General features: G+C 34.9%; 1 protein-coding gene across 6 annotated transcripts in view; it reads right to left on the bottom strand.

The window, feature by feature from the left end:
* Window positions 1–296: 296 nt before the first annotated feature.
* Window positions 297–14054, bottom strand: part of CSNKA2IP (casein kinase 2 subunit alpha' interacting protein) — a 119471-nt gene continuing 105713 nt past the window's right edge. For all 6 annotated transcript variants that reach the window (XM_032882223.1, XM_032882225.1, XM_032882224.1 and 3 more), the window contains one exon: window positions 297–3815. In XM_032882223.1, coding sequence (XP_032738114.1) covers window positions 1383–3536 — 2154 coding nt within the window. In that variant the 5' untranslated portion in view covers window positions 3537–3815 and the 3' untranslated portion in view covers window positions 297–1382. The remainder of the gene's footprint in view (window positions 3816–14054) is intronic.

The following is a 14054-nucleotide window of genomic DNA, read 5'->3' as shown; positions in this document are numbered from 1 at the left end:
TAAGTGTTGGGAGGCTATCATAGTTCAATTATAAAAGAAATTTAGACTTTGCCAAGAAAACACTGGACAATGATGAAAGGATTCTAGGCAGTGGAATGGCATTACCAAATTTGTTTCTTACAAATGTATTCAAAAGTTAGAAATGCACGTTTAGGAGTTATTGCAGTAATCCAGGTGACAAACAGTTGTGATCACAACTAGGACAGGGGTTGGGATTGGAGAAAAAAAGCTGGATTCTAGGAACAGAAAGGCCATAGAACTCATGGACCTAAGAGAGGGGCAGGCAATGAAAAAAAAAAAAAAAAAGAACAGTCAAACATGCCTCCATGATGAATGGTGGTACATTCATTGAAACAGGAACACTAGGGGCAAAGGATTGTAAATATAATGATCCAAATTGTAAATGTAAAGATAATAATTCTGGTTTCATCATGTTGAGTTTGAGATGCCTGTGCATTATTCAGTTGGAACTGTCCAGTATAGAGTCAAAAGATATTGGTAGAACAGAATTTTAAGTCATCAGTGCATGTACGAGATACTAATTCTAGTCTTTGGGGATTGAGATGATCACTTAAGGTGAGTAGATAAGACAGTCCTTCTCTTCCCACTACCAGTAGACCCAGTGGAACAAAAACATTTTTGAAACATTTTTATTAACCCATTTTGGATGTATAGATAGAAGTGATGAACAGGTAACTTTAGAGCCTACAATTTAAATATTGGCACAGAGCCTATAAATACTGGCACAGATGACAGGTAGAGTTATTTGTACTAGTTAGTTCTCTGCTGAGATTTGTTAACTAAGGTTGAATAAATCACTGGATTTCAGAGTGTGGGAACTTAGCATAGAAGGATTTTCCTTAGGAACACATAACTAGAAAGAGATTCATATAACTAGAGAAAAAATTCCTCTCTATGTACATTCTTACCTGTTGAACATGATCTGAATTTTCTTTAGAGATACGGAAACAGATTAGCATGAATTGGCTTAAGGATACTGTCATTATCATGTTTTATGAGAAATGAGAATAACAATGAGCTAGATACTGTTCAGGGCAAGATAGATGAAGTACTTCTGATTTATGGCCAATTATGATTAATTCATGTAACAATGATTATATGTGGCTACTATAAGCCAGGCTTTTGGTTAAAAACCTGGGATTCAGTTTTGTCGTCTAGGAGATCATAGTCTATTATTTAACTAGAAAATAGACTTAAGAGTATTAGTCCCCCTTAACTAGGTGTTTCATCAGCTAAAATATACAGTCACACTTGGTTATTACTAAGAATTTTAATAAGCATGATAGGAAATCAATCTCTAGTTTCAAAGAACTAAGAGGTCAATTGCTTTCAAAGAAACAAAAAGTTAATCAATATTTCTCTCATTTTGAAACTGTCTGGAAAAATTTGAACAGTATCTTTGGCCCCTTTGACCCTTTTACTGTGGTGCTATTCCTCATAGGCCTTGTTTTGGGAAGTCGTGATTGACTTTGTTGTGGTTTTCCAGGAGGTGGCTGGTGATTTTTACTACATATAAACTCAAGCCAGGAGACCCCTGGAGGCAACCGGTGGTAACTAAGTACCTTAGTGAATACACAACCTGAGAGAGTAGATGTGGTAGACTCTTTGGAAGGAGGCAGTAAGGAAGGTGGAGTGCAAGAGGAAGAGGAAGAAGATGATGAAGAGGAGGAGGAGGATGTAGAGGAGGAAGAGGACTGTGGCTGAAAATTACTACTTTTCTTAACATAAAGCAGCCAGTCAATAGCCTCGGGTTGTTGGCTTACAACTTTGTTTTCAGGGGCTACTGTCGGCCATTTGTTATTTAGCTCCTGTGTGATTTCAGGTTCAGATGGAGAGAAAATACGTATCTTCTCCATTCCTTCAAGGTTGTCTTCAGGGGCTTCATCAGGCTGATTTTCTTTCACAGGGGATGGGAGACAAGATGAGAGAGAAGTCTCTGGTAGAGAAAGGAGAAAAACTAATTTCACTTCCGTTTCTCCCTCAGAACTGAGTTCAGGTGTTGGTATGACAAACAGTGTTGCACCTCGAGGATCCTTCCTTCCTGTAAGATGGTTACACTGAGATTTTATGCAGGAAGCACAAGCTAAACAAACTACATAATTTGATGAAAGACGGGGACCAGGATGAGGATTTGGTCTTCCCCTCATCCTTCGAAAGAGAATCTGCCTACAGAGATCCCTCTGGATTCTAGTCTTGGAAAGAGAATTGACAATTTTATTTAGGACATCATCAGGGACAGTTCCACCTTTAACAATGCAGGGATAAATGTAATTTAAACTCCATGGAATTTCTTTATTTGATTCTGTCTTTGCACAAAGATCAAAGCTGCTTTTACTTTGGAATCTGGAGCCCAATGTTGAAGCAGCTATATTTCTGATAAAGTGTTTGGAGCTTGATAATGATGGACCTAAAACATTTGGTTTAGAATGGGGTGAAGATAAATCTGTGGCTTTCTGTTTGTCATTTGGTGACAAAGTGCTCTGAAACTTGGAGTGACAAACTGGTGAGCTCAAGGTCCTAAAGTCATGATTAAGTGTAAGCACTGTCTGAGATTTGAGTGAGAACAATGGCAAACTCTGAGCCTGGCGGACAGAATGTGCTAAAGGTGATTTCCTTGGTTTTGAGTGGGACAATGGTAAACTCAGAACACAGGAACTAGAATTCAGTGCAGGTGCTGTCTGAGATCTTGAGTCAGGTAATGGTGAGCTCAGAGCCATTTGATTGGATTCCGATGAACGTGATGACTGAAGCAAGTCATTTATTTGAGGTGTAGAGTTGAGCGATGGTGAACTCAAAGATCTCTGATTGCGCTCTAACAAAGATGTCCAAAGGCTGTCCAATGAAGATGCTTTCTGAGGGTTGGATTGTGGTAATGTTGGGCTAAGTACTCTTTGATTAGATCCCAAAGATGATGATGTCCAGAGGACGTCTAGAGAAGGTGTTTCTTGATGTTTGGAGGGGAATAATGATGAACTTGAGACTCCTTGATTAGACTTCTGTGAAGATGATGTCTGGCAAAAGCCTGGTAAAGATGTAGTCTGAGGTTTGGGGAGGGGTAATTGTGAGCTCAGATTTGTTTGGGTGGACTCCATAGATGAAGATGTCTTATTAAGTTCAAGTGAAGGTGTTGTCTGAGATTTATGGTGTATCACAGGTGAGCTCAGTGCTCTCCGATTAGGCCACAGTGAAGTTCTCTGGTGGAGGTCTAGTGAAGGTGTGGCCTGACATTTGGGTTGGGATACTGGTGCTTTCAGAGCCTTGTTATTGAAGCCCTGTGAAATTGTGTCCTGAGACTTGACAGATGACAATAATGAGCAGCTCTGCGCCATCTGCTTAGAGCTAACTGGAGGTGCTGCAAGATGATTACTATGGGACTGAAGTCTGACCACAGGCTGGTTATTAGATTGATTTAGTTTTTCACCTGTGTGCTGTTGTGTTAATGAATTGGTTGTGGCCAGTTGGTAAGAGTGTTCTAAAGGCACAAAGTGTTGATCATAATATGCCAATGGTACCATCTTGTGCTACTGATAGAGGTCTTTTTGAAAGCAGCTGGCTTGTGGGATATTTGCAAGTCTTTTAGATGGATTCATTGGACAATGAATATTTTAAAATAAATAGTCCTTGGTAGTTTCTTCCTTCTATCTTGTTTCCTCACTGTTAATTGCCAAATATCATAGAGTATCTCAAAATTCAGATACAGATGAAGTTGGAAAAATTATGACCATTTGAGATTCTCTGCTATCTTCTCTTTCATTTCCTAGAGGTATTTTTTTTTCCTCTTGAGGAAATAATGCCTGTTAATAAAATAGTGAAAGATTTCAGAAGAGATGCTGATAAGGATATTAATTTTCTCAAACAATTTGTTGTAGTGACTAAGGCATGGGTTTTATGTTAAATCCAAGCCATTTACTCTGTGTGTAACTTTATTTTTTTAAATTTTATTTATTTATTTGAAAGAGAGAGAGTGTAAGTGAGAGAGCATGAGCAGGGGGAGAAGCAGACTCCCTGTTCAGGAAGTCCAACGTGGGGCTCAATCTCAGGATCCTGGGATCATGACCTGAGCTGAAGTCAGATGCTTAACCAAGCCACTCAGGTACCCCTGTGTGTAACTTTTGAATCCAACTTTCTAAACCCCATTTATCTGTGAAATAAATATTTAATTGATTGAGCTAAAAACTAACTAAATACAATTGCCCAGGATATAAGAAAAGGTGATAGCCATTTCTGGTACTCTTAATACCAGCTTTAGTAAAACAAACAGAAAAACAAACAAACAAAAACTACAGTAAATTTGTTGCAGGAAATAAGAGAATCTTAGAGGAAAGTGAAAAGGAAGTTCTTCTGAAATGTTGGTTTTCAATTTAGATTCAGTTACCTATCATTATTTTTAACTTATTTCCAAAAGTCCATAATTCTCATTGAAATTCTATTGCATACTTTTATTCCTGTTCTTATATGTCACCATTGTAGCTTTTGAAACTGTGACTACCACCTTTTAAAACTAACGTCTTTGGTCATATGCTTTCTTTCTTTCTATTCTGGGTCTCTCTATTCATTCTCTCATTTCTCTCTAGGCCTTCAGTAAATTATTTTCTTTTCCTCTCACCTCAATGTAGTCCTCAGTGTTATATCACCCATTCTCTTCTCTTTTTTATTTTATTCCTATGCGATCTCACTAGTTATGTTTAGGATTTAAAAATGAACTATAGAAAGAAGCCTCACAAAAAACAGAAACATATAGCTGGCCCAAGGAGCAAGCTCAGAAAAGATAGATGTGCTGCTTTTTTAAAAGACAACACATTTGGGGCACCTGGGTGGTTCAGTTGGTTAAGTGTCTTCCTTTGGCTCAGGTCATGATCCCAGGGTCCTGGGATTGAGCCCCACATCAGGCTTCCTGCTCAGCAGGGAGTCTGTTTCTCCCTTTGTCCTCACTCCTCTCTCACTCTCTCTCTCTCAAATAAATAAATAAAAATCTCCCCCGCCCAAAATAAAACTGCATAATATAAGATGACATTATTATAGTGCATTTTCATGGACTGGGGTCTATTCTTCTGGTTTTTAGGCTAAGACACATCATATGACAAAAAACTGGAAGTGATTGCAACAGACCTTGGGATCTGCCAATTAAGTCATTGGTCGAAAGGCTCTTGAAGGATGGGAGCTATCAGTTTTGGTTTCATGACCCTTCCAAATGCTTCTGTGACTTACCAATCAAATTTCTGATGGACAAATTTATTGTTCATATATTGTTCAAATTTATTGTTCATATTGTTCAACTTATCCAATTTGTTAACTATCAATTCTATTATTACTAGAAGGTCTTCCCTTATGTCAAGGTATCTTTTCACATATTTACTCCATTTAAAAATATATCTTATTGATATCATAATTTATTTGTTTTCAAGTTTTGAGTCAGTCTTTGTGGAATTTTCCAAGTACCAAGAAAATTATTTACACACCAATGAGCTCCTAATCTTTTGTCTCTAGTGCTGGTTTTCTCTTTAGCTTCAAAATTGTATTTCCAACTAATCATCAGACTTCTCTATCCCAAAAGTCCCAAAGACAATTCAAATATAAAATGCATAAAACTCAATAAAGTTATTTCTCCTTCTAGAGAAATCTTTTTCTGTATCTTTTATCTCAGTGCCTAAAGCCTAATTATCTAATTTGGAATCTTTGAAATCATCCTGGAGAGCTTCAACCTCTAAAACCATTTAGATACCAATACTGGCTGAGTTTACCTCTTCCATATCTGAATTTACCTTTTCTTATCCAATGCCACTATTTCAGTTCATATTGTAGGCATTTCTGATTTAGACAAATATATAATTAATGTTTATATCTTGCCCTCCTGACCTCACTCCTTCTCTTCCATCTCATCTTCCAGATGTTTGAAAAGAAATTCTTGCTGGTGAGACACAGCTACTGCTCACCCAGGAAATTCTTTCATTTTGTCTATGTATGCATGCATAATAAGCACTGAAGTTATTTGTGATTGCTGGATTTTGTGTGATGTGATTCAACACCAATTTTTTAAAGAGGAGCAAATGGTACACTCCACTGTGTACTTCTGACACCCTAACAAGCTTCTGGATGGTAATATAGAATAACTTCATGACCTTGAGGTATGTGAAAATTTCTTAGATGGTATCTAGTAAGCACTAAAAATTGATAAATTAAAACCAAGAACTCCCAATCACCAAAATACACCATATTTATAAGGAGTAAAGGCAGTTCTAAGAATGTGAAAACATATTTACAATACATAATCTGAAAAAATACGGATATGGATATTATCATGGAAATATTATATATATAACCTCTGCATGTTGCTTAGAAAAAATTCATTTGGCATCATGGAAAAATACACAGGCAAGCACTTCACAAATGAGAATATATATCCATACGCTAACACATATATGAAAAAAAGCTTAGCCTCATTAGAAACCCTTGAAATGCATATTAAAAAAACAGAGATACAATAATATATTATCAGGAGATGACTAAAACAAAATAAAATAAAATGGAATAAAAACAGACAAAGCCAAGAATTGGTGACTATGTAAATTAATTAGCACATTACACACACACACATTTACTATATTTTGCTCCCAGGTATAATCCAACAGCCATGCAATAAATGAATATTTGCACCAAATACATGCACTAGGATGTTCAGTGGAACATTATTCATAATATCTCCAAACTCAAATTAACTGTCAATTAATAGCAGAATATATAAATAATTTATGATATATTCATATAATGAAATACCAAACAGTAATGAACCTAATAAAAGTCTAGCACCATTCAACTACATGGATGCATCTCACATACAAAATGCTGAATGAAAGTAATAATATGCACAAAAAATACTTCATAATTTTACAAAAGAAAATACAAAATAAGGTCATACTAACTATGATCTTAAAAGTCAAGCTAATACTTAAGGAAGTAGAGATTAAGAGGAAACAAAAACTTCTAGGGTGGTGGTAATATTCTGTTTCCTGACCTGGAAGATGATTATATGGGTGAACTTATTTTGTGATAATTGAGCTCTAACACTTACACTATGTGTATTTTTGTATGTTTCTTAACTTCAATAGAAAGTTAAAAAATACATTAACTTGATGTTAATATGAAAAGACACATCTGAAACAAAATTGCACTGAAAGGTGAAACATTAAAGAATGAACCAAGATCTGGCACACAGATGTAATGAAAACTTGAAAAAAAAAAAGAAAAAGAAGAATGTAATGTGGAAATCCTACTATCATATGTAGAGGAATAAAGAAATTCAAAACAAATGGAACTAACAAAAATCTATTTAAGACAAGAACCAGAGAAAACTAACATGTCTGAATATTTTCCACTTCAAGACACTAACAAATGGCACTCCCATTTCAAAGAATGTCTTTTGCTAAAGCATATAAATATTAAAAGTACTCAGAAAATGGTGGAAATTTGAGTGAAGCTATAACTACAGAAGAAAATGAATACCACTTAAGAAAAAAATTAACCCACATATATAGTCTTTGTGCCCAAATTCTTTTTTAGATGAGTTCTTTCAAACTTGAAATGAAGAGATTTAATACTTATACAAACCTTTTCAGAATATGATAAATAGAAATAGTCTAAATTTGTTCTATGAAACTGCTGTACAGGATTCTGATATTAAACCATGACAAAAATAGTTCAAAGTTAAAAAAAAAAAATAAAGTGATACTCGTTTCATATGTAAAATTCCTAAATAGAATAAAACATTTAACACTATAATAAAATAACAATCAACTATCACTAACTTGATCTTATTCTGGCAATGTAATGATTTATTAGTAAATATTATCATTTGTCATGTTCGTAATTCAGAATAAATCTTAATAGTTGCTCAAAAAAAGTCACTTTATAAAATCTAACATTCACTCCTCATAAAACCCAGTAAACTACTAGGAAAAAATCTAGTTGTTTAGTGAAAACAAACCTCAATCCGAAAATAAAATGAAGTCATTAAGTTGATATTGAAATATGAGCTAATCCTACCATAGGCTGATAATAGACAAGTACATCCATCATGTAGTCACTACTATGATTTAATATTGTTTGGGAAGGTCTGGCCAATGTAATAATGGAGAAAACAGAAAAAAAAAAAGAAATGTAACTATTGAAAAGACATAAATTAAATTATCTCTCTATGCATATTGTGTGATTAAAAACCCAATTTAGACTAAAGAAAACCTGATAGAATCAGTAATATATTTAAATTCAGAAAGTTCAGTGAAATCACTTTACTAAGTCAATGTATATGAATCAAGAATTTTACTAAATATCAACATTTGGCAGGTTATATAATCATCATAGATACTTTATATATAATTTTCTCATGCCTAGTAGTCAAAGAAATCCAACAATTTACTGTGTCTGCTTCTTTTGTATCTTTCAATTCTTTTTCCAATGCACAGATGTTCCTTGTTCCTTCATTCTACTTCCTTTTTCAAAACATATTTCTAATAAGCAGAAAAATTATAATTGGAAATTGCAGTAAGTTTTTCATTAATGGATAGAAATAAGCAGGAAATCAGTAAAATTTTGTACTTAAGATTAAAAAAACACGGTCAATTAACTTGACTTAATTGAGAACATTTCACTCCAAAAATATTCTTCTCAAGTGTACATGATATAGTCACCAAAACATTATAGGTCATACAACAAACTTCAATAAATTCAAATGGGTTTGAATTATACATAGTATGTTCTTGGATTTTACAATGAAATTAATTATAAATCAGTAACAAAAATATTTGAAAATGTAACCAAACATTTAGTATAAATAATACACTTCTAAATAACCCATGGATAAAAGACAAAAAGAAAGGAATTATTTTGCAATAAATGAAAATAAAACTAGAATGTATAAAAATGTGTAGGATGCTGCTAAAGCCTAACTTAGGAGGAGGGAGATATCTGTAGCATTAAATATCTGTATTAGAAAAGAAGAAAACTCAAACCAAGGACATTAGGTTACTTATTAAACAAGGAGAAAAATAGCATACTAAGTCAAAATGAAGCATAAAAAAATGATAGAATTAGAAGGGAAATTAATAATACAGAAACCAGAAAATCAAGGATGCCAAAATCTGATTGAGATCGATAAAACTGAAAACATTTAGTCAGACAAGTCCAGAAGAAAACAAAGAGAAAGAGAAAAATAAAAATACCAGGAATGAAAGAAGTGGTATCACTACCAACTCTATAGATATTGAAAAGTAAGGTATAACCATTAATATTATGCCAATATATTAGACAACTTAGATGAAAGAGACATATTTCTTGAAAGACACAAACTGCCAAAACTTGCTCAAAAATAAATTTAAAAAATTACAGATCTGGGGTGCCTGGGTGGTTCAGTCCATTAAGAGTCTGCCTTCGGCTCAGATCATGATCCCAGGGTCCTAGGATTGAGCCCCATATTGGACTCTCTGCTCAACGGGAAGCCTGCTTCTCCCTCTCCCACTCCCCCTGCTTGTGTTTCCCCTCTCTTTCTCTCTCTCTCTCAAATAAATAAATAAAAATCTTAAAAAAAAAAAAAAAAAAACAACCTACAGATCTCTAGGCGTGCCTGGGTGGGTCAATCAGTTAAGCAGCTGCCTTCTGCTCAGGTCATATCTTAGGGTCCTGTGATCACTTCCACATTAGGCTCCCCACTGAGAGAGGAGCCTGCTTCTGCTTCTCCCCCTCTCTCTGCATCTCTCCCTGCTTCTGCTCTGTCACTCTCTCAAATAAATAAATGAAATCTTTAAAGAAAAAAAAAAAAAAAACTACAGATCTCTATATCTATTAAATAAATTGAATTTGAGTGTAAAACCTTCCCACAAAGAGGGACACCTGGTTGGCTCATTTGGTTATGCTCCAGACTCTTGATTTCGGCTCAGGTCATGATCACAGGGTCGTGAGATTGAGCGCTGTCAGGTTCCATGCTGGTTGTAGAGTTTGCTTGGGATTCTCTCCTCTCCGCCTCTGCTGCTCCTCCAAAAAACAAAAACAAAAACAAACAAAAAAACCTTCCCACAAAGAAAAACCCAGACTCTCATGGCTTCATTGGTGTATTGTACCAAATATTTAAGGAAGAAACAATACCAATTCTGCACATAATCTCCTAAAAAATTAAAATGAATCAAGTATTATCTTGATACCAAAAAACAAACAAAAGCATTACTAGATTAAAACATACAAACTTAAAGACTTGTCTCCTTAGATAGATGCATAAATCCCAAAGTTCTAGCAAGTCAAATCCAACAACATATAAAAAGGATAATACTTTCCCCCAAATCCATGAACCCAATCTTAATCATGAGAAAATGTCAAACAGGCCCAAATTAAGAAAACTTCTATAAAATATTTCACCACTACTCCTTAAAAGTATCAGTCACAAAAAAGCAAGGAGCAATAGAGAAGCTGTCACAGATTGGAAAAAATCTAAGCATAACGACTAAATGCAGTGTGGTATCTTGGATTAGCTCTTGGATCAGTGAAAAGACATTAATGGAAAAATCCATGAAATTCTACTAAATCTGTAATTTAGTATTAGTATATAATAGTATTTTATCAATGTTAATGTCTTTGTTTTGATAAATATACAATGGTTGTGTAACATGTTAACATTAGAAAAATCTCAGTGAAGAGTTGGAATGCAAAGGAGCTAAAATAGAACAGCTTTGAAAAAATAAAATTGGAAGACCAACATTATACCTGACATCAAGACTTTTAAAGAACAATAGCTGGGGCCCCTGGGTGGCTTGGTTGTTAAGCATCTGACTCTTGATTTTGGCACAAGTCATGATCTCAGGGTCATGAGATAGAGTCCTGAGTTCCTGGGCTCTGCATTGGGTAGGCAGTCTGCTTAAGAGTCTCTCTTCCTCTCCATTTGCCCCTCCCCCTGCTCTTTCTCTCTCAATCTGTCTCATATAAATAGATAAATCTTAAAAAAAAAAAAAAAGGCAACAACAGTCAAAATCTTCTCTTTGGGCATAAAGGGACTCAAATAAATCAATGGAACAAAATAGGAAATTAAGAATTACACCCACACATATATGGACAGCTGATTTTTTTTTAGAATGTGCAAAAACAATTCAGTGGAGAATAATCCTTTCAAGTGATGCTGTAATCATTGGATATACATCTACAAGAAAATGTGAAGTTTGACCCATACCTCAAATTATATACAAAAATCAATTCATAATGGTATTACAGATCTAACATCATACCTAAATCTACAAAATTCTTTTTTTTTTTAAAGATTTTATTTATTTATTTGTCAGAGAGAGACAGAGAGGGAGAGAGAGTGAGCACAGGCAGACAGAATGGCAGGCAGAGGCAGAGGGAGAATCAGGCTCCCTGACGAGCAAGGAGCCCGATGTGGGACTCGATCCCAGGACGCCGGGATCATGACCTGAGCCGAAGGCAGCTGCTCAACCAACTGAGCCACCCAGGCGTCCCAATCTATAAAATTCTTAAAGAAAATAGAGAAAATCTTTGTGACTTTGAACTGGGTATAGATTTTTAGATGTGACACCAAAAGCACAACCAATATAAGACAAATGGATAAGTTGAATTTCACCAAAATTAAAAGTTTCTACTCTTCATAAGCTACTTTTGGGAAAATGGATAAATTATAAACTTGGGGAAAATATGTGCAAACCATGTATCTGAAAAAGGACATGTTATCAAGAGTATATAGATAACTCTCAAAATACAATAACAATGTAAGTGATCCAATTTAAAAAGTGGGCAAAATATTTGGACAACTCTCCAAAGATGATATATGAATGGGAAATAAACACAAGAAAAGACACTCAACATCATTAATCATTAGGAAATGCAATTTGAAACCACAAGAGATACGACTAAATACCCATTAGAGCTGTTAAAATTTTTTTAAGTTCTCCTACTAAGTGTTGACAAGGATGTGGAAGAAATAGAACTCTGATGCATTGTTGGTGAGAATTTAAAATAGCCCAAGAAGTTTGGAAAATAGGTTGACCATTTCTTAGAAAGCTAAATAACACATGCGTCTTATGATCCAGCCACTCCACTCCTAGTATTTACCCAAGAGAAAAGAAAGCACACACCCATACAAAGACTTGCAGAGATATGTTCACTGCAGCTTTAGTTTAATAGTCCAAAACTGAAAATAATCTCAAGTCCATCAGCAAATGAATGAACCAATAATTTGTAGTAGTTCCATATACCACTACTAATTTCAGGAATCCCATCCTCAGTTGAGAATTTAACAGCAAAATTAATACAAATCAATAGGCCACACAAAAAAAAATAAAATAAAACCTAATGGAGTCTCGTAAACCAACCTCATTTAGCATCTCAAATGTTAAGACCTCTGAAAAAAGACAGTACAATGAGGTAAATGCTTTGTGTTCTCAGTAAACCATCAAAATAGAAATAGGTGCATCCTCCAAAGAAAGCCTTCTTCAAAAGAAGTCAGAGGCCTCTAAGAAACCCATACAACAAAATATAAATGCACAGATGCCTTAAAAATTGGTGAAGACTCAGGGCACCTGGGTGGCTCCGTGGGTTGAACCTCTGCCTTCGGCTCGGGTCATGATCCCAGGGCCCTGGGATTGAGCCCTGCATTGGGCTCTCTGCTCGGCGGGGAGCCTGCTTATCCCTCTCTCTCTCTGCCTGCTTCTCTGCCTACTTGTGGTCTCTGTCTGTCAAATAAATAATAATTTTTTTTAAAAAATTGGTGAAGACTGGTTTAGCATTTTATATCCAGCATTCTTATTGTATATATAGATTAATTTTCCAGCAATGTCACATTGAGTTAATAGTCAGAATATGCAATATCTAATTTTTTCTTTTTAAATTTTAGTCTGGAGTAACCTACCATTATTTGTGTTAAGGTTTGGTTTGCTTAAACCAAATAGTCTCCTGCCTGCCAAACTCAACATCTAAAGTACCCTTGGGCCTATATTATTTTTGCAATTCAAAAGATCTGAATTTAGAGAATTTCTTGGAAGTTAATTCTTAAAGTGCTAGTCATTGATCATTCGAAGAAGATAATCCTCTTTTGGGAGCCAAATGCATAAGATGCACTGGCTCAGGTATACAGACTTCAGAAGAAACCTCTGCAATCCTAGGCTTATCTCTAGCCTGACATGAGTACTTGACACAGAATACCTGACATTTCTACTTTGTTGAGCTCACACATTCAGCTCTCATCTTTTCCAAATATAAACCCAAAAGAAATCTCTCAGATTTATACTCCAGGGTTACATTCTCTGAATGTTATTATACCTGCATATTCATGCATTGTCATCTATATATATTCCTGATTATAAATGTGCCTCTCCCCAAGAGAAGTTGCATGAAAACTAAAAATATGGCTCTTTCAATGATTCTTAGAAAAGAAACTTGAGCTACTCTCATGCTAGATAATCCTGTAGGCTATATACTATTTACATTCTTTGTGAGGAAAAGTAATACTGAAAGGACTATGTTCTATGGACAGAAAAATTATAATTCCTAGGCTGCCATTTCCAGAAAAAGCTCTACAATTCTTTATTCAATGTAAGAGCATTGAGAAAATTCTGCCTTTTCCACCTGCAATCAAGTTGTCATCCAAATATAGGGAGTTGTTAGTGGAGTGGACTTCAAGCAACCCTGCCATGAATTCTGCAGAAATCTATCTATCACTATGCAGCTCTATTCAATGCTGTCTATCTTCTCTACTCTCTCCTAGACAAGTTCAAGAAACATGGACTTGGTATGTAAAGAGCTAAATCAGCCCATTCTAGACACATTTTACAAAATATGTTTTGTAAAAATCCATTAATTTTTCTGCTGTGATTGTTTAATTTCAGGAAAATTAATCATTTAAATATTCTAATGAGAAATGTAATATGTATTTATCATTGAAAACTTGAGAATATGATCAATAAAAATAATACATAATCCCATTATCCAGAGTTATTATGTGTATATCATTCCAATGTTTCTATATACCTGCATTTTTATACAAA

This window comes from Lontra canadensis, unplaced genomic scaffold, assembly GCF_010015895.1.
Source record: "Lontra canadensis isolate GAN:19392208 unplaced genomic scaffold, GSC_riverotter_1.0 scaffold80, whole genome shotgun sequence".
NCBI lineage: Eukaryota > Metazoa > Chordata > Mammalia > Carnivora > Mustelidae > Lontra > Lontra canadensis.
Note: the sequence above shows the minus strand (reverse complement) of the source record. Positions and strands in the feature narration are given on the sequence as shown.